Consider the following 27,996-nt stretch of genomic DNA (forward strand, 5'->3'; position numbering starts at 1 on the left):
TAGACAAGAAAATGATAGACTACTTGTATTATGTATTGCAACCTGCAAAATTTTTGTTTTATGATAAATATTTGTACATAAAATCTTGGGGAACCTGATTATTTTTCATTGTGCCTTGGAAGCAGCAAGCTGCTTCTTGAGGTTGAGGACCTCAATGCCATATGAAGCCAACCGGTCCTTTAGCTTGGTTGAAGCCTCCTCATATTTCTTGTTCATAAAATCCAACTCGTCTGCTGCCTCCTTGTACCTAATTCGGAACGCATCTAATTTTGCTTGTGTCCACCGAAGCCTCATCCTAAGCTTTGCCTTCTCTATGCTATTTTTGATCTCATCCTGTTCATATACCAAAGTCTATAAGAAAAATCAAATCACACCTTTATTCCTGTTAAAAGGATAATACAATGGTGGAAACCGCACTACATATATTCCTAATAATTCAATTTGTTTGCATGTTTAGTTGAAGGCACCACTTATGGTTAGTGGGTCCTGTTCAGTCAGAATGCTCGAGAACCCAGAGCCTTGGGTCATAGATTAAGCTCTTCCCCACTGAAAAAAATTGCTTTCATCCAAGATGTTGAAGATGGCAATTAGTCAAAGACTCAGAGAGAGGAGAAAGCCCAACACTTGGGAGGAAGTTAACATATGACTTCACATATATTTTAACGTCCATGAAAAGCATGACTAAATAATGGGCTGGAATATCAAACCAACACCAAGGAGTTCAAACCTCAAAGAAAATTTAGTCAACATATATTATTTACATTGTCCTACTTGAGAAATGTATTTTTGAGAGGTGGCTTCAAGATGAGTTTTTTTTTTTTTTTTAAATAAAAAAGCATACATGTAACCTGGCAACGAAGTATATGGTATAGAATACAGCTACAGTTTTAGAGATAGTGCTGCAATATAAAATAACAATAGAGGCAAATGGGATTATTATGATAAGTCTGTGGAATAATAATTCTTCAATATAAGCTCACACAGAAGGGGAAACTTGATCGTGTCATAAAGATCTCCTTGAATAATTCTCATGCTCAAAGCTTTTAAATTTCAAATCCATTTAGATTTTGAGTGCAGGGATCTTATAAAAGCAAAAAGTTCACAAGAATGCATCACCTATTCAGCTAATAACTTAATAACACATGCAAGACCATATCTGTGTTTGAAACACTTACATTGCGCATCTTGAGTTCCTTGCTGGAAAGCTCTCTAGCAAGTTCCTCCACTTCAACTTTTGCCTTGGATAACTGTCATAAAGAACTCATGAGATATCAAACTGTAGTGGGGAAAATTCAGTTTCCAAATGTGTAAAAGTAATATCTAATGGACCCACCCTGTCGTCATAACTTTTCTTAACAAATTCCACTTCAGCCACATGGTTTTTCTGCTCTTCAATCTGCGTCATCATTTTATCCCTTTCCTTTGTAATTGTTAAGAGTTGGTCTTTAAGATCCTGCTAAGGAAGAGTATGTGGTCAATCAACATAGCAATGCTACTGGCCCCAGAACCAATACTTCTTAAAATTCGTTTTCCCTTCTCCCCCCTTAAATAACTTTCCTCGTGTACTACAAAGGATGAGGACAAAACCTGCAAGTTATTTGACAGTTCTGAACCCATATTGAACTCCTTTGTTCGAATTTCAAATTCTTCTCTTTCTTTTTTGAGAAAATCCAGCTCCAACTGAAGCCTATCAAGTTCTTCACAAGCATGATGACGTTCTGAAGAGAGTGTCTCAAGTTTTGACTTCAAAATCTGAAAGAAAAGCAGCTTGTTATGAACACAAAGCTAGTTTTAATCATACTCTGTATAGCAACAAAGAAATTATAACTAAGATTGGGCAAAAGAACTTACTTCTTGAGATCTTTTACTCTCCGCATCAGCTATCTCCAGGTCATTTCTTAGCCTATCAATCTCAAAAGACTTCTCCATACTGCAGTAGAATTGAAATGGAAGTATAATTTTCTGATATTTTGAAAGATAATTATATCATTGTTGGAAGTTCCACCAATAAAGAAGATATAGCTGAATGCGCAATGGTCCCAAATAGATGTCAATCAAAGACATATCCCTAAAATTCCTCTGCAACAGTGCTCTGATTTTCTTTGAGGAAAACTATACAATTCACCCTCATAAATAGTGATAGACCAAGAAAAGGTATTAAATGTCTAAAATAAACATAAACAATAGACACAATCTATGTATGTATCAGAAATGATTTTCGTCTGTTGAATGGGAGATTTTGACAGTTCACTTGCCAAATCCATTTCAATTTCATATCTGGAATGCTATCTTTTATCATCTTCCAACATGTTTATATGTTGACAGATGACAACACTGTCCAAATGTAATTATCAGTAAAACTAGCATTGTTAAATTTATCTTGAACCAAGAAATTTAAAGATTGGGTTGCCTAAATTCAAGTTATCCAAGACTCCAACTGGATTGGTTAGGTCAATTAACTTAGTGAGCTCCAGTCATATCAAAGGAAGACTATAGTCAGTGATATTTATATTTCACTTTACACCATTTTTTCACATCTAATTTCAAAATTGCACTTACTTAAATCGATAGATGTCTGAGATAATATAAATCTAGAGTTCTGTACATAATATATAAAGACCCAGTATATATCAAAACCTCACATGGCAGTATCACTCTCACCTGCTTGTTTGTTGACCTTTTAACAGTATAATCTCTTCACTGTATGATTAATTGGATTGGGTTCTTAACCATCCGTAAAAATGGATATCCAAGCTTTAAGAAATACAAATGAGAAGTAATGATCCATGCCTATCAAAAAAAGAGGATAGAGAGAGAAGTACTGATCCTAATTTCCCAAATAAATTAGTGATCTCAATCAAGTGATAGATTTTCTCTGCAAGAAAAGGAAATTCATAGTCCTAAAAAGAAAGGCCTTTATTTACTTTTCACTCCTGGGGAACATATTACAGCAGGCAGGACCACTATAACCATTAGAAAAGTTGCATCCTAGCCACAACAATCAAAGCCAATTTACAACATTGCCAACAGAAAGATATGGTGAGACAAACCTGCACTTTCTCTCCCATTCTGCATTTTCCTCGGAACAAATCAATCTTTCTTTGAGAACCTTGCATTCTTCTCTGCAAGACTCCAACTCATTTCTCACCTTACATTTTGAAATATTCATCATCAGATCATATAGATATTAGTATGAAAATAAGAAACATATATTTGATGTCAAACATTCTAGAATATTTCTTTATTGAAGAACCAGAAATAATCAAGACATTTATGTTGACAAATCAATAAAATAGACACCTTGCATGAGGATAAGACAATCCCAAACAAGTTAAACAAAGTAAAATAAAATAATTGATGTGTTCTTGAATTGAGGAGCATTTGTATTAGAAGACCATGGAATGTCGTTATTCATGCTACAGATAGGCGCACTCTGTCTATTGATATTCCTGTAATCTAAATGAAGGAGAATCTGGAATTTGTCCTCTCCTCAACAAAGATTTTTTTTGTTGTGACTAACAAATAGTACTGATTTCTGATCAGAAAGATTCTTCAGTGATAATTGTTAAGAACAGGAGATAATATTATCACTAGCTCAAACCGATTCTACAAGATAAAGCTCACACTGAAGATGTACCTTGTTTTCCTTTTTTACCGTGCATTTGAACTAGAAGCCAATAGAATGGACCGAAAGAACAATTTCTTACTTTTCAATGTATGTTTTCTATTATTTGTTAACAATTATTTGCTTAAACATTATCCTCCAAAAAACACACTGCATGCTGCCAAAACATACTGAGACAGAATCAGCAAAGAATGACTTCTTTTTTTCATAAATCAGCAAAGCATGACTTATGAGTTGAAACAACAGAATGGCTTCATGTAGAACCATAAACTCATAAAGGGATGGAAATAACAACCTTCAAGGACAAGTAGATAAAATTCTTAGACAAAGAAACAGAGAGACAATTTACAAGATACGATTTATCTGCATCCATCATATCAGTTCCAAATATTGAACCTAAAATAAAAAACTTTGTTTCAAAATGTTTTGATACATGGGATGAATTTTTCAATTTGTTGTTTTGTTACTGAATTGATTGCCAAGTTTAAATTTAAATGTTACCTCTAATAGTCCCTTAGATAAGGACATGGTTTCAGCATTGTACAACTTTGCTCTCTCTTCTATAGCTTCCACAGATGCTTTCTCCTTAGCAAACCATATTGCCTTTTCCTCCTCCATTTCCAAAAGGGCATTAGTAAGTTGCTGCCGAGTGAGAAATGGGGTCCAAAAGTCAACAATGAATGAATGAGACAAAATGGAGAAAAAAATTTCTGGACAGCTCAATCCAATATCAGTTACCATCGCCAACTCTTCCTTTTCTTCTACCAACATATTGACGATGCTTTCTATTTTTTCATATTTGGAACTAGATTCTTCCAACCTTGATCTCTAGAATGAGAAAAAGATGGTGTTAGATTAGAGGAGTTGAAAAAAGAAGCAGATTAACAATTTCATGCTCGTGGCTAAATTTAATTTGATTCTAAGAAATTGAGAAAATCACAGAAAATCTTACAAGGCTTAACGCCTTTTCCTGAAACATTTTCAGGTCAGAGTTTGATATGTTCAACTTATCAGACAGGGCTTCCAGTTCTGCAGTCAAAGTTTCATTTCTAAATACAGCCTCTTCCTTGTCCCTATATGCAGCTGCTAATTCCTCTTCCAAGGAAGCAATTGTTGTCTCCATCTCAAATGCGAAAACTTCAAGCTTCTTATAATCCTCCTTAAAAGAACAAGATAAAAAAGATTCAGAACTGAAGTTTTCCACATATTCAGAAAATATCAGTTTTCCAGCGGTTAAGGGATAAGACAGCAAAAATGCACACCAAGGAAAGTAAACTCTTCCCAGCTAAGGAAGCTCTTTGAAATTTCAGAAAGCAATTACTAGTTGACTTTGTTCTAGGATTCATCTACATGCAAAGACAAGGTGAAAACATAGTGTCATAGCCAGACATGTGGACCGATCAAGGATAACATGCATAAGCAGCAATAACTCACTAACTGTAAATGTAAGATCCTATGATATGCCAAAACATTTAAAAGTTATCTTTAGATAGACTATTTTGCTTATTCTATATAATGGTTACTTTCAGACATGTTTGCACCACCTTAAGCGTTGTACTAAATATTAACTTAACAATCTATGGAAATGTAATGTCAAACAAATTGAAATATGTACTCACTGAACTATCACAATGATGAAGATAGTAGTCAGAAGATTCACAAAGTCCACATGAACTACACTCATGACTGCTTAGTCCCACCATAAAAGGGACTACCATCTAGTGGGTTATAATTTCACATCCAGGAGTATTTTGGTCATTTTTCTGACTTGGAGTGTTATTCACCATATTCAAATTAATAAGGGTTTGTTTTGTGGTTATTAATTCTAATTGCAGTTTCAGTTTTTACCTAACTAGTTAGTTAAAAGTCATTTCATTAATATATTAAAATTTTAAAATTTTGATTAAGAATAAGCTTCTTTTGGGAAAGTACATATTCTTTTTAAAGCAAGGCTTAAGAAATTTCCAATTTCGTTATATAGACCTAAGCGTGAAATTTGGTTAGAGTGTGGGAAGTTCTGTTTGGTAGAAGTTGCTTATCTCGAGGGTGTCATTTTTTTGAGTTAAGATGGATTAGTAACTATCTGTAATAGTAGAAACTCTTCTACAATTCAATGGATAAGAACTATGCAGATTTAGCACTTTCTAATTTTGAGATTCATTGATTTCCAAGTGATACTCTTAGAAGACCTTGGAAGACTCCTAAGGTTTTTCTCTACTGCTTTCTTCATCTTTATTTTACTTTCTTTAATGCTTTGCACACTGTTCTTTGGAAAACCTACCCTTCCCTCAACCCTACAAGAATCATAAACGCAAACTCTATTTTTACCACCACTATCCTAACACTAAAATCCCCGAACTCATAACCATCCAGAAACTCCAGAAAGCCCTTCCTTCCTGTTCCATCCACAAGACAGCTTAAACCATACTCAATCTATAATTTCCACCTTTGACTCCTAAAGCTCTAAACAACCATTATTTTATTGCAGGCAACTACTTTTTTGGGATTGTCCCACAGTAAACCACCATAAAATTGCTCTTCAAACACAAACATTTGATTGCTAATACTGCAAATCCTAAAATAATCATAAGAATAGATTCATACATGGTAAGAAATTTCAACATAAGAAGCACCGATCAGCAAACTCATGCTAAGAGACTAATGTCTCAAAATAAAATGAAAGTCAAATAAATATATCATAATTCAAAAAAAAAATTGAAAATAATCTATTTCCTTGTGTCTCAACATGATACTTAGCAAGTTGTCAAATATTTATATCATAGTTAAAAAAAAAATGAAAATAATACATTTCCTTGTGTCTCAACACAATACTTATCAAGTTAAAAATGCCCCATATGAGAATACTTCAGATCAGATGACAAATCCTCAAGTCCCTCATCCAGTCAATTTGAATTTCATACCAACCAAGATGACCAATATTTTTTGAATTTCAAGCATTAAACTTCAACAAAAAATTTGTGTTGGGTTCAAAATGATGTATAAATTATGAAGTTCCATCATAAGAAACTGAAATTCCAGAAGTTTTATTATAAGGAAGTACAATTCCAAAACCATTTGGATACACTTCTTGTTTTCTGTTTTTTATTTTTATTTTTTTTAAATAGTAATAACTTTTATATAAGATATAAGAACTCTTAGAGAATTATATAAAAAATAAATAAAAAATAAAAAATAAATAAATAAATAAAAAAGTAATGGTTCTAAAAACCATTTAAAAAAATTGAGGTATCAAAAAATATTTACAAACTCAAATTTTAAAATTTCTTGAAGTAATTTTAAAAAATATAAAGTAAATCTATACTTTTTGTAATATATATATATATATATATATATATATATATATATCATATAACGATCATGATTACATAAAATAAAAAATAAAAAATAAATAAAAAAGAAATCCAGGTAAAATAGTTTTTACAGCAAGTAAATAATAATGATTTGATAACAGAGTAGAATAAAATAAAATTTTATGATCAATTCACACATCCAACAGACAAGACACGTTATAAATGAAAATGTTAGCTACAAATAATATTTTTAAAAAGGGCACCCTCATATGCCCAATTTGCTTGCTCTGAGTTCTCCCTCCAATCATTAGAGACATAGAGCAAAATATGAACTGAACTTTAACAACCTTTTATGAAAATTCATCAATTTAAAACATAGAAAACATCAATTTAAAATATATTAAACATCAAATTCAATCCCCATCATCATCACCTGCATTGTCTGCTCAAAGGGAACAGCATGACTCTTGGCCCTTTTTGGATCAAACATCTTTGAACTCCTGTCAACAACAGAATCACGCCTTCTACAAGCAAGTGAGTCACGTTTGCTGATATCACGTTCAAGAAGAGTTTTCTGTCCATGTAACTGCTTTATCTCTCTTTCAGCATATGCTTTCTCACCCTGTAGATTGCAGACATGTTTGATGCATTACCAGTAAATAAGTCAAATCCCACACTAGAAAATCAAGGCATAGCAGAAACCTCAAGTTTGGTTTTCTCCTGGATAGCATTCTTAAGCTTGAATTCAGTCTCTTTCAACTTTGTTTTTGTTTTCTCAAGGTCTTTTCTCAAATTTTCTTTTTCCCTGGCCAAGGAACAAGATGACAAATGTGATATTTCCTTTTCAAGAGTTTGGATATGATAAAGAAATTCAGATTTTTCCAGATCCTGTTGTTCAGAAAGAGCCTGCAAATAAAAAGAACATTTAGAGAATGGCGTACACCATATACAGAGGTCAGAATGCATACAGTAACTTACAGCCAAAGTTTTTTCAGAATTTAGACCATCTAGCTTGAGGTCCTCTATCTGTGTATGGAGATCAGCGGATTGATTGCACAAGAGAAGCTACATTCAACAATTAGTGCACAAGAAACTTTTTCAGAAATGGTTAGATGGTGGACAGAATCTCACATATTCAAAGATAGACATGACCCACCTTCTGATTTTCCAGTTCGGCAACTTTATGCCTCATGCTAAACTCCAACTTCTCGTGATTACCAATAATTGATTTTAGTTGCACAGAGTTCTGACATATTGAAGATTTAAATTCCTGCATTTCAAAACAGAAAATTAAAAACTAAGAATAGTCATACACAAATATGGCTGTTTAAAAAAAATAGTGGCAGAACGAAGCAAAAAGAGAAGGTTCAAAAGATCCACAAAACTAGCTGTAAATAAGACTAGTTCAAAGACGAGTACTCACAAGGAACTGGCTCAACATCACAGATAAAGTTTGGAAAAGTTCATCCACAACTGAAGCTACACTATCAACAAGATTTCTTGAGCTCTGAACTTCCAACATTATTTCTTGGGCTTCCATTAAAAGATCAATCATGGACTCGAAATTCTCCTCCTACAGAACACCTTAAAGCATCAGTTTCATAGGCATGGACAGAAGACATTTTATATAACAATGTTACATGGTCATCACTAAATTGTAAATTGACAAAGTAATGCAACTGCTGACAACAATATGGGCTTAGCAAGTGTCATCACAGAAACTTTTGAAAGGAAAAAAGAACAAGAAAACAAAAAGAAAATAAAAAATAGAAGATACATCAATTGCTCTGACAGATTCTTTGGAAGCAAGTCGTTCACAAGCCACTCTAGCCTCCTCCCGAGCATTGAGAAGCTCTTCAGATAGCTAAGAAAATAATACAAAACATACTTGATTCAATAGCGATAATGGAAGCTTAAAACAACTGAAGGAAAAAAGGCAGTGACAGCTTAAAACAACAGAGAAGATTATAAGTTTGACCTAAAAATAGAATAACTTATAAAACAGATTTCCATTGAAACACAAAACCAGAGAGATTGAAGTTTTGAATTAACGTGCAATAAAATAGCAGTGCAAATTTAAATTTGTTAATCCATGGCCCACTTGGATCCCAAGGTCACAATAGAAGATTCCATGTGACTAAGTAATGCATGCCCAAAAAAGTAATCGCCGTTATACATGGCAGTTCAGCTTCCCTTATGCCTAACCAAACTTCATCTGGTTGCCAGTTACCACTCAAAAACAATTAAAGCAACCCGTGAACTGATAGCATGTTCATAGGCTTAGATAGAGAGGCAAAGTCATGCATAAATGACCCAAACTATAATTACCTCTTCATACTTCTCCCTGGCACATATGTTCTGCTCCGTTGCCAAACCAACAATGGTATCCAAATTTCTCTGGCTTGAAGACTTCTCCATCTCTAACAGCTCAATCTGCAAAAGGGAAAATAAACAACAATAAAAGAGAAGCACAAACCAGATAATGATCAACAAAAAAATTTAAAGAAATAAATAAATAAATAACTTAAGAAGAAAAAAATAAGTGCATGTACATACACACATGAAGAGAAGGAAAAGAATGGAAACAAAGGAAAAAACCTGTTCCTGAAGTTGCTTGATCACAACAATAGCTTCCGACTCCCTTAAACTTAGGTTTTTGTCAGTAGTAATTGTACCTGTACTGAGATTATATGTAGAGTGGTCATCATATTTCACATCTAGAAATAAATCAGCCTCAGCCAGTTTTCTTGTTAAGAAATCAAATTGTATCTCATTGATGGTCCGCTGCAAATAAAAGATGAATAAGTTAAAGAGACCAAAGTGCATTAATGTCTTGCAGAAACAGAAGAACATGAGAAAAACAACCTGAGTTTCAAACTTTAAAAGCAAATCCTCATATTCTGCTTGAATTTCTGCTACTTCATTGTTCTCCTGCAAGATAAACAAATGAGGGTGCCTGGTTGCTTTAAAACATTTTTGTGCATCCTTGAAGGATTGCTCATCCTTCTTGCATTTATCTTTTAAGATAAATGAAGTTGTTTGTTTCAAAAAATAAAAAAAGGTTGTATTACAAACCACTGGTAAGCTTTTTTTCCTGAGTGGCACTTTTCTCCTGTTTGTTACATGCAACAAAGCTCGTGGATCTGGAAGGGTACAATCTTCCAAGGCATTTTTATGACAATCTTCCTCTTGCTTGCAGGACTCATCTACACCAACTTCAATTGTATTCACTAGTTCTTCAAAAGGAACAAGCGGCCCCACATCACGGTCAGGTCTCATGGATTTTACAGTAGAAGCCCTTGAATGGACTTTGGAAGCCTGAAGCACCAAGATAGAATATAATTCATATTCTAGGGGATATTAAATTATAAAAAAATCAGATTTCTAACACAATACATTTTTTTAGTGGGGAAATTAAGAAAATAAATTAGATAAGACACCTCCACAAAAGGAGTAGACAAGGAATATATATAATGCACCACAGAAAAGAAATAGAAGAAACACAATATGTAAGCCAATAGAGCCTGTCGGGCAGCAATTTCACGACTTTGGGTAGCTTAAGTCTTTGCTTGAGTTGATGAATTAAAGACCTCCAACAAGTGAATTGTTTTGGTCAAAATTATGGATATGTTAAGTTTTTGAGAGCCCCATGATGCATTATTTACTTGGCAAGGAAATTTTGTGGGAAGGAGGCATAAGAAAGTGTGGAGAATAACCCCTTTCTACTTGCTTTGGTATTATATGGAAAAGGGGAACCGTAGAATCTTTAAAGATGGAGAACATTTCTGTCAAGTTTTGAAAGAGTTTATTCCTAAATCTTTGCCCCAGTGGTCTACCACTTTCTTCTAGGTAGTCAACTGTTCTTTTTTAGAGTTCATTGACTGTTATTTTTGCCTTGTGGTCCTATGCTCGTGAAGTGAGTTCTACCTTTTTCAGTAAGAGACTCCTATGCTGGGATAAAAGTTTTGTGAGAAAGAAGCACATGAAGGTGTCAAGGGCTGCCCATTGTGCCTTTTTTGGGCTATTTGGAAAGAGGTGAATGGAATACCATTTGAAAATGGAGAACAGTTTGGTCAGGCTTGTAAAATGTCACTCTTGTGTACCCTTTTGCTTTGGGCTGGAAAGTCCTTAGATGTGACTTTAATATCTATGAATGATATGGATGATTGGGCGGACTTCAGATAAAAGAAGGGATTCTTTTTCTCCTTTTATTGCCTTTTGGCACCATTTGTATAGTACCGATATACCTTGGTAAACTATTTTTGGTTAGTGTTTGTGAAGAAAACTTATGCAGTCAAATTAAAATTTTATTGATTTGAACAATGATGTAGGTACAATCTTTATTTTATGCTCTAGTTCTTCCTTTCTTAGTTGTTGATTGAGAGCTTAAAGAAGCTAGATCTCAAATAACTTAAACTTAATTTGGGCCTTGACTTAATTTAGTTGAGTCTTGACTTAAGTTAGGCCATGACACAATTTGAATCTTGGCTCAACTTGGACTTTGGCATGATTTGAGTCTTGGTTTGACTTGGACCTTGGCATGACTTGAGCCTTGATGTGGCTTGGGCTTTGGCGTGATTTTAGCTTTGGCTTGACTTGAGCCTTAGCTTGACTTGAACAGCATAGAAGGGCTTGAGCAACTTGATCTCAGATCAAAAAATCTTTTGTAGATTTTGATCTTCAAGCTTGAAACTCGAGGCTTTGAAAATCTTGACAACTCAAAGACCCCGGAAGAAATTGAAGATTTGTTGAAGTCTCCTTTAAAGATTTAAAGAGGTTTAAATCTCCATTGAAAAGCTTTCTTTTTTATTTTATTTTTATAGGCAAAGAGAACATATGTAAAAACACGTAAGGGGAGGCATAGCACGGTACACTCAAAGTATACAAAAAACCCTTGTATAAGTGAAAAGGTTAAGAAATAAAACCTCTCTCCTCATTTTAACTCAACCAATCTACAAAATTTAGATAGACATTGTGTGATCCTCTATATACACCCTAGCATAATCCACTAAATTATACATAAAATCGGATTTGATTGCTTGGTTGGACTGCTCAACATCATTAAAAGCCTTTTTGTTCCTTTCCTTTCAAAGAGTCCACAACAAGCATAAGGGAGCAACCTTCCACACTTTTTTTTGTTTTCTCCACGAAAGAGTTATGTTAACCCAACAAGTTCTTCCTAACTGAAGAATACATCACCCACTTCACTCTAAAAAGGGAAAAATATGGTGTCACACCATTCTTGGTTTGTAATAATGCAAAAACAAGTCATCTGTCATTTTCTCTTCACTTTTGCACAAGTAACACCTATTTGGGAGAGTCCAACCCCTCCTTTTGAGCTAATCAAAAGTTAGAACTCTAACTAAAGACACTTCTACGGCAAAAAAACTAATGTTCACTAGTGCCCAAGTGCTCCACACTATACTAGCCGAGAAAGACTCTTTATATCCCCTAGAAGAAAAAATAAAGAGATTTAACTGAAAAATTGTTGCTCTTAGATCCATCCCCACTTAATTTGTTCTTCATTTCCCTTTTAATTGATAACGATTGTAATTTCCGTAAGAAAATCACCACTTCATCAGGCTCTCAATCATTAAATTGCCTTGAAATACTGGGGTTCCAACTACCCCTTCCCTAATCTACTCTCATGCCTCTATCACCCATCCACCTTTGTTAGAAACAAAAGAGAATAAGTTTGGGAAGGTTTCTTCCAATTTTTAATCCTTGCACCACAAGTCTTTCTAGAATTTAATCCTTCTCTCCATTCCCAACTAAAAAGAGAGATATATTTTTATTCCAAATTTCAACAATGATGAACCCTATTTATAAGGATTGGAAACACCAAATTTTGATCGTTTTTTTATTCTTTAGGATTATTATTCCTCAATTAAAGTTAAAATTTAAGGAGATTTGAAAGACATTACCCATAAACGTCTTTCCTCACTTTAATTAAGCTCTCCTTGGAAAATGATGTTGGAGATATGCTTCGAAAAAAAAGCATTTTGGAAAAAAGTCATTCAAGGAATGTATAGAAAGGAGAGGGGAGTTGTGTTCCTGCAAAAGTGAGGGAAGGGCATAGGGTTGGGATGTGGAAAAACATCAAAAAAAGATAATAAATTATAAAAGATTAAATTTGCCCTTCTAATGTGTTGTATTAATAAAAATTTTGTCTTCTTATGAGAATAATAAATATTTTAAAAAAAACGTAGGAAGATGTCAAGAACCAACATTGTTTAGAGTAAGATCTATAATTTTCCTATTAGAAATAATGTTAAGTTCCTATTAGAGGTGATAATATCAAGTACCATTGGTTATGCATATATAGCGAGTGTGAAAAGGTAAAAGAGGTAAAATTTTACAAGTAAACCACTTACCTCTTTAAATGTCTTCTGAGAAAGATTACCCGGGCACCATGTATCTCGCCTATTTTTTTGCTGCAGTAAATAGGAAATTCTACTTAAAAAAATTAGAGAGAAAGAAAGAAAGAGACAGATAACTAAAACAATACTAGCACATATCAAAAGACAACATAGTCACAAAGTAAGAAAAGAATAAAATTGGTTGAGAATACATTAATGATGAGGAATATGGTTAAAACATAGTTAACACTCATACTTAACAAATCAAAGCTACCAACATGAGAGGGGGCATTTGCCATTCCAATCAAATGTTTATTTCTTTTGATTTGTTTGCATTAAAGCTGTAACTCAACAGGTTGGATTGAGTTTGTTGTCAACCCAAGTCCAACCTAAATTGAACCCAATCTAACCTATAATCCACGATGCTCAATCCAAGGCTAACTTGACCTTATTTTTTCAAGTTCAAGTTAAGTGGGTTAGACTTGGATTGGTCAAATTCTATTAGATTAAATGTGGATTAGGTAAGGTTGGATTGAGTTGGACTTGCTCATAATGGTTTTTTGTTACTTTATTTATACATTTATGTAATGCAACGGTTTAAAAATAATAACAAAAACAATGAGCACAATACCCATCATCATAACACAAACCTTTTTGTAATGATCATGATTCTCATCCCTGTTCGAATACAACACCATAGAACTCAGGTTCTCAATTTTCTTAGCTTGCTCTTGTAACCTCCTTTCCCGTTCAACTTGAGCTTTCTTTTCCTCCTCTAGTTCCAAAGCTATTCGTTCCCTCTCTAACTCAGTCTACATAACAAGTAAGGCAACTTACAACTTACAAGATACACTTTCACATTCTCTAAGTATGAAATAGACATTATCAAACCTTCAACAATGTGTTCCGCAAATTGAGAATCTCCTCTTCAAAATGTTCTGAATGAGAACCCTAAACACAGATAAGAAAAGGAAAAAATAACAAGCTGAGCACACCTAAAAATACCTTTTCAAGATAACTCCACACAAATGACTCTATGAGAAGAAATGAACTCACCTGCAATTTAGCTCGAAGCTCCTCAATTTCCTTCTTTTGGCGCTTTAACAAAGCAGCATCTGTTAGAATCTGATATGAAGAGAAATGAACTGGGTTAAAGGTTCAATGAAATAAAAATTAAATATGCTAGTGCCAAATGCAAGTAGATACAAGAAAACATCTAGAAGGAATAATTGAGAATAAAAGCAATGATGCAATAAGAAATAGATAATATGCAAATGCAATATCAAATAAAGCAAGACCTCATTCACATGAGCGCAGTTTGTGACACGTAATGCTCTGCTTGCAAATTGAAGACTACTTTTAGTCTCATCTGCATGTATCTGCCATCAAATCAAGCATTGCTAAGAAAGTAGAAAATTGATCATATAGTTAAAACACAAGTGTAATTTAGAGCAAGCAATGCAGTAAAAAGCATTAGAAACAAACAGTGTAGCAAAATATTATCAAGGAAAAAAATAATGCAGCATACAAGAGTAACTTTTCCCCAAGTCCAAGCTAATAAAACTATCAATACTTTATCAGTGATTAAGAAAGGTAAGAGAAACTTGTTCAGCTACTGCATTCACTTTTCAAAAGAATTTTAATCATATGGACAGCACATTCAACTCTCGCACCTCTATTTTCAAACAGACGCCATAAAAGTACTCAATTGTCAGGCCACATGCATCACACATTTCCAACTCACTGTTTACAGCACAAACTATCTGGAATTCAATCTTAAGCTAGAATTCCAGTTTTTAAGTTTTGCTTAGGTAGATGTCTTTTCTATCTAATCTCACAGTTCTCACCTACCAGCAAAACAGCACATTGAATGGTAACAAGACCATTTCAACCGTGCTCAGGTTACATAAAAAATATGTGTTATAGACCCTACTTAAAAGAAGAATAGAAAAATTACATTATAGAATTTACCATCAAATCCTTTCAATTCTAAGTCTAATTAATCATGAGAAAAGGACATCTCAATTGCAGGAGCTAAACAACAAAAGATACTGTTAATGTTACCATATACAATTTAGGAATCAGATTGGCTGTACATATACTCTGTACATATACGAAAAGATTGACAGATTGGCTTACCATGTATATGTTAATGTTACCATATACAATTTAGGAATCAGATAGACTCCATGGATAGGATATACGTTTGCATATAGATGGAGGTAGAGAATAATAAACGGGGGAGAGTTCTCAGTTTCTGTGGGGTTTTTCTAAGTATTTTGACAGATACACCACTATATGTGTTTTAAATGTTTGTCAATTGTTGATATATCCATAATATGCCCAATATCTAGGACACCTAAAGGTATTTCAACTAATCTTTGAAACATAAACATGTGGCGGGTTTATTTTTCCCTTCCTTTCAATTATGTTCTTAAAGTTTGAATTCAAAATTATAAGTTTAAAATCTCAAAAACATTGGGTCTTTGACAGATCCTAACTTTAAGGATAAGACATGGACATACTAGAATTATGAGCACAATTTACAAATTTCTTTTTTTTTTTTTTTGATATACATAAGCGTGATTCACATAATTCCCTTCATATAAACATATAACACCTTCTAGAAGGTTTTGAAAATGACACATGATAAGTGTTTCATTATAGGTTATTGAACTACCAATTTTTCTAAAAGTTTAAGTTTGCAGGATTTGGGCTCAATATGCATATCATGCTCCTTAACACCCTTCCTCACATGCAGCCTCATACCCACATGTGGAAAGATACCATAGAATTGAAAATTGGGGGAAAATATACCAAAGAATTGCAAAAGGAGAAAGGAGAAACAAATAAGGGAAACAAACTGTGAAAAGAAAGAGAAAAAGGAGAATCCCTAATTTTTGTTATTGAAAAACTGTAAATAATACACATTGGACTTGGGTATATATATATATATATATATATATACATGTTAGTGGGACCCACAATACAATAAGGAAGAAAATGAAAAGGAAATAACCTAAAAAATTGTACACTATCTAACACTCCCCCTCAAGCTGGAGCATATATGTTATATGCACCAAGCTTGTTACAAATGTATTTAATTCTAGGACCTCTGAAAGATTTAGCAAAAATATCTGCTAGTTGATCATTTGAATTGACAAAACTAGTCGCCACACATCCTAATACGATCTTCTCTCTAATGAAGTGACAATCAACTTCAATGTGTTTGGTCATTTCATGAAAGACTGGATTGGATGCAATATGCAAAGCGGCTTGGTTGTCACAGATGAGCTTCATCTGTTCATCCTTTCCAAATCTCAACTCCCGAAAAAGATGTTTCAGCCATATGAGTTCACATGTTGCCAGAGTCATAGCTCGATACTCGGCTTCAGCACTAGATCTGACCACTACATCTTGTTTCTTACTCTTCCAGGATATTAGGTTACCTCCAATAAAAACACAATACCTGGAAGTGGAACGTCTATCTTTGGGTAAGCCAACCCAATTTGTATCTGTGTAACCAACAACCTAGGTATGACCTCTGTTCTCGTACAACACACCTTGGTCTGGTGTGCTTTTAATATATCAAAGAATGTGGATTACAGCATCCCAATGGCTATCACATGGTGACTGTAGGAATTGACTAACAACACTTACAGAAAAAAAAGATATGCTTGGACGAGTAATGGTGAGGTAGTTCAGTTTACCTACAAGTCGCCGATATCTCCCAGGATCTCCTAAAGGCTCCCCCTGTCCTGGTATAAGTTTGACATTTGGATCCATAAGAGTGTCTACCGGTTTACAGTCTAACATACCGGTTTCTTCCAAGATGTCTAAAGCATATTTCCTTTGAGAAAGAACCACATCAGAACTGGATTGAGCTATCTCAATCCCTAAGAAATACTTGAGTTTTCCCAAGTCTTTAGTCTAAAAGTGGGTGAAAAGGTGTTGCTTTAGTTTCTGAATACCATTTTGATCACTGTCTGTAATGACGATGTCGTCCACATAAACTACCAGATAAATACACTGCCCTGAAGAGTTATGATGATAGAAAACGGAATGGTCTATTGTACTGCGGAACATGCCAAACTCCTGAACAATAGAACTAAAACGGCTAAACCATGCTCGAGGAGATTGTTTTAAGCCATATAGAGAACGGTGTAACCTGCACATTAAACCAGACTTCCCCTGAGCAACAAAACCAAATGGTTGCTCCATATAAACTTCCTCAGCAAGATCCCCATGAAGGAAAGCATTTTTAATATCTAACTGATAAAAAGGCCAAGAATACATAGCAACCATGGAGAGCAATAGACGAATAGATTCAATCTTAGCAATAGGAGAGAAAGTGTCACCATAATCAAAACCATAAACCTGAGTATAGCCTTTAGCAACTAAGCGGACCTTAAGGTGATCAACCTAACCATCAGGGCCAACCTTAACTATGTAAACCCAACGACAACCAACTGCAAATTTACCAGAGGGTAAAACAACAAGATCCTAAGTGCCATTGGAGTGTAAAGCAGCCATTTCATCTACCATTGCTTGTCGCCAGCCTGGATGGGAAAGAGCCTCAGGGGTGCTCTTGGGAAGAGAAACAGAAGATATAGCAGAAACAAATGCAGAATAGGGTGAAGATAATCAATGATAACTCAAAAAATTGTAAATGGGATGAGGATTACAAGTAGATCGATTACCTTTCCGAAGAGCAATGGGTAAGTCAGCAAAAGGAGGCAGAGTCGAGGCAGGAGAAGCTAAAAGGACAGGAAGGACAGGAAGTGAGTCAGCAGGTACCTCGGCCAAAGAAGGAGGAACGGCAACACAATGATGGCGATGATAAACCTGAAGTGGGCGAGAAGGCACTGCATCAGGTGGGGAGATAATGGGAAGGGGTAAGACTTCAAAAACAGGAAGAGACTCAGAGATGGAGAAGAACGGTGAGTCCTCAAAGAAAGTGACATTAACGGAGAGAAAGTAGCGATGAGTCTCAAAGGAATAACAACGATAACCCTTTTGAAGTCTGGAATATCCCAAGAAGATGCATTTTGTGGCTCTAGTAGAAAGTTTGTCCTATCCAGGAGTGAGAATATGAACAAAGCAAGTACAACCAAAAACACGAGGAGGAAGGAAATAAAGTGGTTGGTCAGGGAAAATAAGGGAATGAGGAATCTGATCGTGTAATACAGATGAGGGCATACGATTAATCAAATAACATGTTGTAAGAACAGCGTCCCCCCAAAAACGAAAAGGAACATGACTATGGAGAAGGAGAGTACGAGTTGTCTCAACAAGATGTCGATTCTTACGTTCAGCTACCCCATTTTGTTGAGGAGTATGAGCACAAGAAGACTGATGAATGATCCCATGTTGGGACATAAATGAAGTAAATGGTGTAGAAAAATATTCCTTGACATTGTCACTGCGCAACACACGAATAGAAATATTGAACTAAGTTTGGATTTTAGCATAAAATTTCTGGAAAATAGAAAATAACTCAACTCGATTTTTCATTAAAAATAACCAAGTACATCGAGAATAGTCATCAATGAAAGTGACAAAATACTGAAATCCTAAAGTAGACGCGGTCCGACAAGGACCCCAAACATCAGTGTCGACAAGTTCAAAAGAAAACTTTGCCCGATTATTCAAACGCTTTGGGAACGAGACACGAGTATGTTTCCCAAGCTAACAGGACTCACACGCAAGCGACGACAAAGATGAAAAACGAGGGATCATTTTCTGGAACTTGGATAGACTAGGATAGCCTAGGCGACTGTGGATGAAAAGAGGAGCATCAGTGGAAATGCAAACTGCAAAAGTTGAAAGCGAGGTGAGGTGATAGAGCCCTTGAGACTCACGTCCTATGCCAATCGTCTTCCCCATACTCCAGTCCTGCAAGGTCACAAATTTATCAAAGAAAGTGATAGAACAGTTAAGAGTGCGAGTTATTTTGCTGATGGAAATAAGATTAAAAAGACACTCAGGGGTATAAAGGATAGAATGGAAAAGTAGGGAAGAGAGAGAATGAGCCATAGTTTGGGAACCATTAGCTAAAATAACAATAGGTAAGGCAGAGGTAGTAGTACTAGAAGAGAAAAGATCCTTATTACCAGATATGTGATCAGAAACGCCAGAATCTAGAATCTAAGGTCCAAGAGAAGATGTGTGGGTAAGACAAACAGAAGCATTACCAGTCTGGGCAACAGAAGCTGACTTGGTGGCCTGATAGCGGAGATAGTCATCATACTCACTGTCAATGAGGGAAATACCCTGAGATGTGGAGGAACTGGGAGGCTGAGGCGACTAAGGATCAGATGACTGGGCCACGTGGGCAGTGCAGGGAGGCCGCCCATGTAACTGATAACATCAATCACAAGTGTGATCACGCTTATTACAATAGGTGCAATGAGGACGTTGGCCTCTACCTCGGTTACCACTGCCTCCTCCTCGAGAGTTAGTTTGAGAAACTAACACAAAAAAATTTGAAGTGTTATCAGATGGCAAAATCTGAGTGGAAGAAATACGGAGGAGGCGAGCAAACACATCATCCAAGGATGGAACGAAAGAACTGCCAAGAATCTGATCGCGGACGGTCTCGAGATTTGGACGGAGGCCAATAAGCATAAGAACCATAAAGAACTTGTCAATATGTGTTCGTTGATCCCCAACATCATTAGTAAGAGGCATCACGGTCAAGAATTCCTCCTTAAGAGAGGCAATCTGGCCAATATAAGTAGATAAATCCATGTCTTGTTGTCTGACATTGACAATAGAAGAAGCCACCTTATAAGGACGTTGGATATCATTCGTGTATAGCCCTTTCACCTGATTCCAAAATTTAAAGCATGTTTTGTAGGCCTGAAGATGAAGCAGAATCTTATGATCAACTAATTGTCATAACACACTACATAACTGTGCATCTATCTTCCTCCATTGTACTCTGTCAACCTCAAGGATATCCGTCTCCTGCGTAACAACGTAATCCTCATAACCTTGACCCATAAACCAAAGCTCCACAGAGGCAGACCAAGACAAATAATTTTCACTGCCAACCAATTTCTCCGAAGTAATCATAAGAGATCTAGATATGACAGAGGAAAAAGTGGAACTTTTAGTAGTCATATCTACTTATTTGGAGAAGGAAATATGTTTGGATCAAAGAGAACCCTAATACGGCTTCAAATCGCGGCTGAAAGAAGAAAAACCGAAGATCCGTCACTGTGAGAGACCAAATACTAAAGAAAAACAAATGTGGCACTACTGGAAGGGTAGAAGAACACTTCCTAAGACACATGCAGGGCTCAAGGTGGAAAGGAAGTCACCGGAGGTCGCCGAAAAGGCTGTTTAGAGAGCCGACGGAGACAAAAAACCCCAAAAAATGCACTTTTAGGGCTCGGATGGCACAAACACAGATGGAGAGTGGCTAGACGGCGTCAAGCGAGGCTGGAGGTGGAAGCGCGTGGCCGGAAAGCGCTCAACGCGCCCTCACGCGCCGGCACGTGAGATTCAGGCCGCCGGAGAAGAAACGCGCGTGGTCGGTGCATGGCTGAGAGTCTCCCTCCAATGCTTTGAGAAAACTTGAAGATCTCCTCCTTGCGCACCTGATGGTATGGTTGGTGTCGGAAAAAGATCGCCGAAAAAGTCGCCGGCGGTGAGGGTTTTCTAACGGCGATACGGTTGATCAGAAAGCTTTAGGAGATGGGAAGGGTGACCGGAATGAAACACGGTCACTGAAAGATTTTCCATAATGGATTCATGGATAAACCGGAAATAATTAGGGTTTTTTTTCTCCCTAAGCTCTGATACCATGTGAAAAGAAAGAAAATGGAGAATCCCTAATTTTTGTTATTGAAAAACTGTAAATAATATACATTGGACTTGGGTATATATATATATACATGTTAGTGGGACCCACAATACAATAAGGAAAGAAAAGGAAAAGGAAAAGTAAATAACCTAAATAAATGTACACTATCTAACACAAACATACAAATTCCGGAGAGGTGGCTCAAACCCACAACCTCTCACCAAACCAAGCTCTGATACGATGTTGAACCACCAATTTTCCTAAAAGCTTAAGCTTGCAAGATTTGGGCTCACTATGCATGTCATGCTCCTTAACATAGGTTTGAAAATTAAATGTGATGAAGTGTTTAATTGTAGAGACATATCGAGACTGGCTCTAATGTGCCAATATAAAAACTATTCTCTTTTTACTTTTTTCCCTGAGCAACAACTAGCTATGTAGGATGCTTTCAAGCATTAATATAGGTCCCTTACATACATGTGGTTGGAAACAATATTGGCAAAAGAGAATATAATGAATAGACAAAAGAATATGGCACGATATTCTTTGATGAATTACTTAAGAAAAATATTCCCAAAAATATTGTAAAATAAGCTTCCATCACTACCAAAACTCAGGAATGTACAGTAAAAAAATTAAAATGAGAGAGAAGGGTTTTGGGCACACACCCACTCTAAACTATAAATCGGGGTGTGAGCACTACCTGTGCAAGTGTAATATTACATATAATAGCAGTATTAGAATTTCCACCAAGTGCAGGTTGCAAAATTCGTGTAATTTTGCTGTCTCGATAAGGAACATGACTCCTGCAACAAACATGAAGTTATGATCATTAAGCACAAGAAAATAAAAGAAAAAGAAAAAAAGAAATTCACTAAACATAAGCTATTTGATAATTATAAAACCTACCCTTGGCTCTCAGCACCTTCACTCAATTTCTTAATAACAGTTCCAAGTGCCATCAGGCTTTTATTGATGTGTGAACCCTCTTTGAGGCGAACACCTTCTGCTCCTGTCTTTGCAGCACGCTCTGAACCAGCAAGATCCACTAAATTCTAGAAGTGGATAAAGACAGTCACAATAAATTAGAAAATTACAACTCTAGCAGTAAGAAGCAAAAACAAAATAAAATAAAAGAAGAGAAATGAAGATGGATGCTTTCAGTGGTGATGTACCAGGACAGATACACGGACAGCATCGCAAGAACCTCCAATATCTTCATCTACGGTTTTATCCCGACTTTCAATTATCTATATAACTATAAGTAATAAGACAGATGAAAATTCAAAAAAGAAAGGAAGATTGACAAGAATAATAACTCTACCATGCGGAAAATAGTATGAGACCTACTGCTATATAGGTTCATGTTTGTCTCTCCAATATGTCGATGAGCTGCAAAATAACATTCAAGAAAAGTAAATAAGGATCAAATTAGCATCCTTATGTTGATTTATATGCAGCTAGTACATATTACACTTATTTTTTTTGCCCAAGGCTAATACAAACATGAGAATTAATAGGAAGTTCATAATTTTAATGAGTTAGAAGGAGTTTAAAGAGATGGAAAGAAAAAAATGGAATAGAAATTTAAGAGTTCAGAGCGGTTCAACAGTTGTTTACTGAACTTGAGCATGGGACCCAACTATTAATTCTACCCTTGTTGACATGTCCTTTTGAAAGTGCAAAAATAGAGAATTGTGCCACCTACACCACCTGATGAGAAGTGGGATAATAGTGCCCTGGGATACCATTTAAAATAAAGACAATGATACAAAAAGCAGATAAATAAAATTTACATTCTCCAAACTCCATCAGATCCAGAATTTGCTTAGGAGAGACAACAATTTCTTCTCGCAGACCAGCAACAAAAATCCCTCTCTGCAAACACGAAAGGAAAAAAGAGTAGACTGTTAGAAGGTATTTGTCAGGAAAAAGTATCCTACCAGATAACTAGACTTTAGGGAGTCGGCAGTAAATACAGTACCTCAAGACTTTCATGAATCTGCAGTTTTCGATGTTCTGGAGCCAACAAATCATTTATTTCCTCATTATAGATCTCCATATAAGACATTCGCAAGAGAAACTCTCGAGACATATCCTAAATAAAAATAGTGGTTAAAAGAATCCAATGCAATAAGAATGAACTTGTTTACTTGAAGCAGCATACCAAAAACATCCTTACATGTATAAGACCACCAACTACATGTCTAATGTCAGCACCCTTACCCGGACATTGAAGCCACTAAGGGCCTCATGGGCGGGCACCTTGCACCAATGGGGCCCTTAGGGAAAAAGGCAAGGTGATGGAGGGTTCCAGGCATCAAAAAGGTAAAGTGTTACAGAAGTGGGCAACACTTATGCAGGCACGAGGTGGCGCGCACACAACGGGTCGCGCGCACAACAGGCCACATGCACGGGCAACGCGCACAATGGACCACCCACATGGGCAGCACACACAATAAGCCTCAAGCAGCATAGCAAGCCATGCACACAAGAATGCAAGCACCATGCGCTACAGCAAGTGGCACAACCCGAGTCCACCAAATTCAAAGTTGGAATTTTGGGATGCTAGTATTTTTCCCTTAAAAGGGAACCTTTAAAAGGAGGTTTGTAAGTGGAGCGGGAATTTTTGAATTCTTCTAATCCATTATTCCTCCTCAAGCCTAGGTGATGCCTTCTCCAAAAACTTCTGAAACGGCCCGAAGTGTTCCTTAAGGGGGAGGGGGGGGGGGGGGGGGGGGGGGGTAGGTGACTTAAGGGTGACAAGGTGGCATGAGCATGGTCGCACCAAAATGCCTCAATGCAAGATCTCCAACATTAGCAAGGCACATGGGGCAAGCCTTGTTGGCACCCACACATAGGCTCCATGGCATATGATGGTGTGTAACCCATGGTCGTAATGGCACAAGTCGCGATTATCTCCCCTCCCGATGATGGCACAAGGGCGCAATGTCTTGTGCGAGGTGGCTTGAAGAGTCACAGGCTCAATGCCATTGTTTGTTGTTGCACTAAGGCAGGCTTAAATGAGGCATGTTAATGCAGCAACAATGAAGTCGACTCAAGACACAATATGGAATGCTATGCACAAGGGTACAATGCCTTGTGCATATTGTGCACAGATAAGAGGAGTCATAGACACAATGCCATGACTCATTGCTGCACCAAGAGAGGATGAGAGTAGCATGGTGTCATTGCAACAAGTGACCCTTGCCAAAGCAACCATGGGTAGTGAGCCATGATGTGATGCAATGTGCCCAATGACATGGGGTGTAGGCATGGAACAGAGGAAGCTAGTTGCCTCGACTTTAACACGGTCCAAAGAGGAAATGCATGTGAGCAGCATAGGCGGCATGCAGAGAGCAATGTGAGCCTAGAGCAGGCTTGGCCTTGAGAGATGTTGCTCAGTGTGCAGGCTAAGAGAGGGCTTGGAAAGCACACAAGCTGCCTAAAGACATGCAACAGCCTTATCAGATGCAGAAGGGCAGTCTTATATAGTGCTAGGTTGATGCTTGGATAGGCAAGGTGTGGACCAAGTCTCAAGGAGGACACCTGGCCAAAAAGACTAAGTCAAATGCACACTTAGCAGCATGAGGACTAAGTCATGCACACTTGTTAGCAAGTGGGCTAAAGAACGTGGCAAAGGCATAGACCAAGTCATGAGGAACACTTAGCACGGGCTGAGGAGTTCTCTCAACCACAAGAGCAAGTGGTGCAGCCAAATCTCATTTGTGCATAGTGGGGTCTGTTGAGCTTAGACACATGGCAATAGCTGAAGACAATTTCAAAAGGTTGAAAGCAAGTTGATTGAAAGACTTTTGAAGTTGTAAACCCACTTATGTAGGATAGTGCCTAAATGGGTGGGGGTGGCTAGTACCACCAGCCTATATAAAGAGCTTGGAATGGTTCTCAAGGCAATTGAACTCACCAAGCTCTTTGCTGATAGTGTCTTGTATTTTATAAAGGGGGATAATATACAAGTTAGGGAGTTTAACCCATAATTTTGTGGGTGTTTTGTGTGGTTCCTTGTTTCAATGGCATAGCTTGTGGGAAGGTTGGCTAGGAAGGCTTCTAAGCGCCACACTGTTGCAAAAAATTATAAGGGAGAAATCGTGCCTATGACACCTAACATCCTAGCCAAATACCTGTAACTAGGTCATGACTAACCTAGATATGTCGTTTGGTTACATAAGGCTTTAAAAATGCTAGTTGGGCATTTGGCACATTTAAAGCATGCAAATTAAAAATTAGGTATGTTGTTGGACTTACAAAAATTGAATCTGGAGTAAAGATTATTGTTCATAGGAACTAGATTGATATAGGCTAATTAAAGAAATCTAACTTGATAGGACCTCCACTAGTAGGGGATTTCTCTAAGGCAAGCTAGATTACCCAATTATTTCAAATTTTCAATATTAAGAGTAGTGACTACCATATCATGCCTTGAGTCCTCCATTTATCAAATTCTTATCTCTTCTCATTTTGTTTAACCTTTCAGTATTTTTCCATTTTCTATTCATTGTTTTATCTTTCATCAACTGAAAGTATGTCATTTAACTATTAAATCAATACATCAAAGATTGATAAAGGATTCATATACAAAGCAATAGTGAGGAAACAAAAAGAATGCTGTTAACTACAGTGTGCCATCATGGTAACAAGTACCTCTTGTATGATGTCAAATAAATCATGCACAGCAAGAGGGATGACCCCAGGTTCAGTTGCTGAGCCTCTCATCGTATGTGTTTTTCCACTATTAGTTTGGCCATAAGCAAAAACAGTGCCTACAAGACAAGGAAGGAAGGAGGGAGGAGAGAGAGAGAGACCATTATCTAGTGGACAAGAAACAAAAGACATCAGGTTTGGCACATAAGATATATTCTAATAATTACATGAGAAATGAACCACTTTACTTGAACTCTGAACTAGAACTCAATTTAATAAAGAGCAAATAATACAAAAAACAAAGGTCTTGAAAAATCTCAATTTCTAAAGAAACTAGAAGACAGAATGATGAAGTCCAAATGGCAATCAGCACAGATGCGTAAAAATCATTGAGGTTATGCACCAAGAAAATGTTGAAGTCAGTTATGACTTATGATGAAGTCTGAGGTTGTTGTTTGTTTATATTAATAAGAATAAGAAATTCAGGATTTCAGATATGATAAAAAGTCCCAACTACTATCCTGGCTATGAAAGGGCATGCTTGGAAACATCTTCGTGGAAGAGTCTATGATGCCCAATAGCCTGTTCCAGTGCCATAGTTGAAAGATAAAAGTAATGGTCAAAAGATTATGTAATAGCTATCCTAAGAAATTTTTAGCAAATAACTCCCTTTCAACCTCCAAAATGCCCTCATTCAACTTCACAGAAAGAAGGGGAAGAAAGATTTAGGAATAAGAAGTCTCTTAATCTGGAGGTTCGGATAGGGGAAGGGTGGTTTGTCAGCAAGAGTGTTGTGCAAGGCATTTCTTTTATCATAAACAACAAATTCTTGATTAGCTGAGCACAACCCAAGGAAAGGAAAGGAACATCTTAATTCTTTTCTGAATAAACACATAAACTTCATGTAATAATCTACTGCATCATGTATCTATTTGGCTTACTAAAATTAAGAAAGGAATGTTAAAAAATAAAATTACCAATTCCTAGATAAACTGATGAGAAGATTGCTCTGAATAAATAAACTGAAATTTCCACACGTCAAAATTAAAATAAAATTAAAAATGTCAATACCATTGAATCCACGAACTGCAGCAACAACAATGTCTTTGGTGCAAGTTTGATAAACCTCAGCAGTTTTACAATCTTCTCCAAAAATTCTATCTGAGAACCAGAAAATTCAACTCAAAAGAACATGTCAAAAGTCAATCCTCTGGTTTATCATTGAGAATATAACGGAATAAAATTTTTAAAATATACACTTATTTTTCATATTGATTTAGATTTCAAAAAAAACAAAAAAAAAAAAAAACTAATCTAAACTATGCCAAATTAAAGAGTCATACACAATTGACAAGAAGCCTTTCGTATCTCAGCTCTCATTCCTTCATTTTCATCCCACTAGAGGGAGATTGGGAGAGAGAGAGAGAGAGAGAGAGATTTAAAAAAAAAAAGAAAAAAAAAAAAAAGAGGAAGAGAGTCTGACAATATGATCTAATAAGTAGGACCGTGAAAGAAAATGATAACATTAAACCCCCACCCTCTGTTTGGTTATGAAGAAAACCAATGAAACAGGAAACCCATAAATGAAAATAAAACCCGTCTCGCGTTTTCTGCTGCCTTTGTGCCCTAAAACAGAACAAGCGATACGTTGTTTTCCTTCTCCCGCTATAAACTAACCAAAACACTTGTATATTCTTCTTATCCGACCCCAAAACAACGAAAAGTTTAAGATGGGAAAATCCACACCTTTTAAGCGACCAATCAGAGAAAGCAAAGGGGAGACGAGAGAAGGAGAAATGTACCAAAATCGAACTTGGAGGAGTGGTTAGAGAAAGCGATGGAGTTGCCGGAGATTCTCCAAGGGCTAGTCTTGGCGTCCTCCGGTGAGAGAGGTCTTGCTCTAACCGTCACGTTGATTCTCTCCATTGTCCTTCTCCCACCCTTGGGTGACTGAATTCAGAATTTGAGAGAGAGAGAGGTTCACTCTTCGCACTTCAGAGAGCCCTTATTTTTAGCATTTTCCCGCCTAGTGCAAATTTGTAGCCCGACATATTTACGAATTTGACCTCGGCTTGGGGCTTTTTTGAAATTCCGTGTTTCCTTTTCTACCCCTTGGCCGAAACGCAATATTCAGGTCCTCCGTTTCTGCTTCGACGCAGCCTTTTTCAAATGCCCTTAATTGTTGATTACTTTTGTTAAATGCATGAAAATACGAAATTTGACAAAGAG

General features: G+C 36.4%; 1 protein-coding gene across 2 annotated transcripts; it reads right to left on the reverse strand.

The window, feature by feature from the left end:
* On the reverse strand, window positions 1-27,960 carry LOC100252135 (kinesin-like protein KIN-7O). 2 transcript variants are annotated; one of them, XM_059739233.1, is made up of 33 exons: window positions 27,570-27,960; window positions 26,839-26,928; window positions 25,768-25,886; window positions 23,090-23,203; window positions 22,902-22,983; window positions 22,430-22,497; window positions 22,281-22,355; window positions 22,015-22,160; window positions 21,809-21,911; window positions 14,594-14,674; window positions 14,352-14,420; window positions 14,187-14,246; window positions 13,946-14,107; window positions 13,311-13,370; window positions 10,012-10,254; window positions 9,802-9,867; window positions 9,535-9,720; window positions 9,265-9,369; window positions 8,729-8,800; window positions 8,360-8,509; window positions 8,093-8,206; window positions 7,915-8,001; window positions 7,639-7,842; window positions 7,370-7,558; window positions 4,578-4,784; window positions 4,364-4,453; window positions 4,127-4,267; window positions 3,051-3,148; window positions 1,852-1,930; window positions 1,588-1,752; window positions 1,334-1,453; window positions 1,176-1,247; window positions 1-333 (listed from the first exon to the last, which is right to left on the reverse strand). In XM_059739233.1, exons 1-33 carry the CDS (start codon window positions 27,691-27,693, stop codon window positions 106-108), a joined length of 3,969 nt encoding a protein of 1,322 aa, XP_059595216.1. In that variant the 5' UTR covers window positions 27,694-27,960; the 3' UTR covers window positions 1-105. The 2 variants fall into 2 exon arrangements, with proteins under 2 accessions (XP_059595216.1, XP_010653964.1); XM_010655662.3 differs by having other exon boundaries at window positions 8,714-8,800; window positions 27,570-27,958.
* Between the last annotated feature and the right edge of the window lie 36 nt (window positions 27,961-27,996).

Source organism: Vitis vinifera, chromosome 8, assembly GCF_030704535.1.
Source record: "Vitis vinifera cultivar Pinot Noir 40024 chromosome 8, ASM3070453v1".
In the NCBI taxonomy this organism is placed as follows: Eukaryota; Viridiplantae; Streptophyta; class Magnoliopsida; order Vitales; family Vitaceae; genus Vitis; species Vitis vinifera.

Coding starts and splice junctions, on each gene's coding strand:
- LOC100252135 (XM_010655662.3), bottom strand. CDS start 27,693: ATGGAGAGAATCAACGTGACGGTTAGAGCAAGACCTCTCTCACCGGAG. Junction 13,371..13,945: donor ATCATGATCATTACAAAAAG/GTTTGTGTTATG, acceptor TATTTACTGCAG/CAAAAAAATAGGCGAGATAC. Junction 8,801..9,264: donor CCAGGGAGAAGTATGAAGAG/GTAATTATAGTT, acceptor TTATTTTCTTAG/CTATCTGAAGAGCTTCTCAA.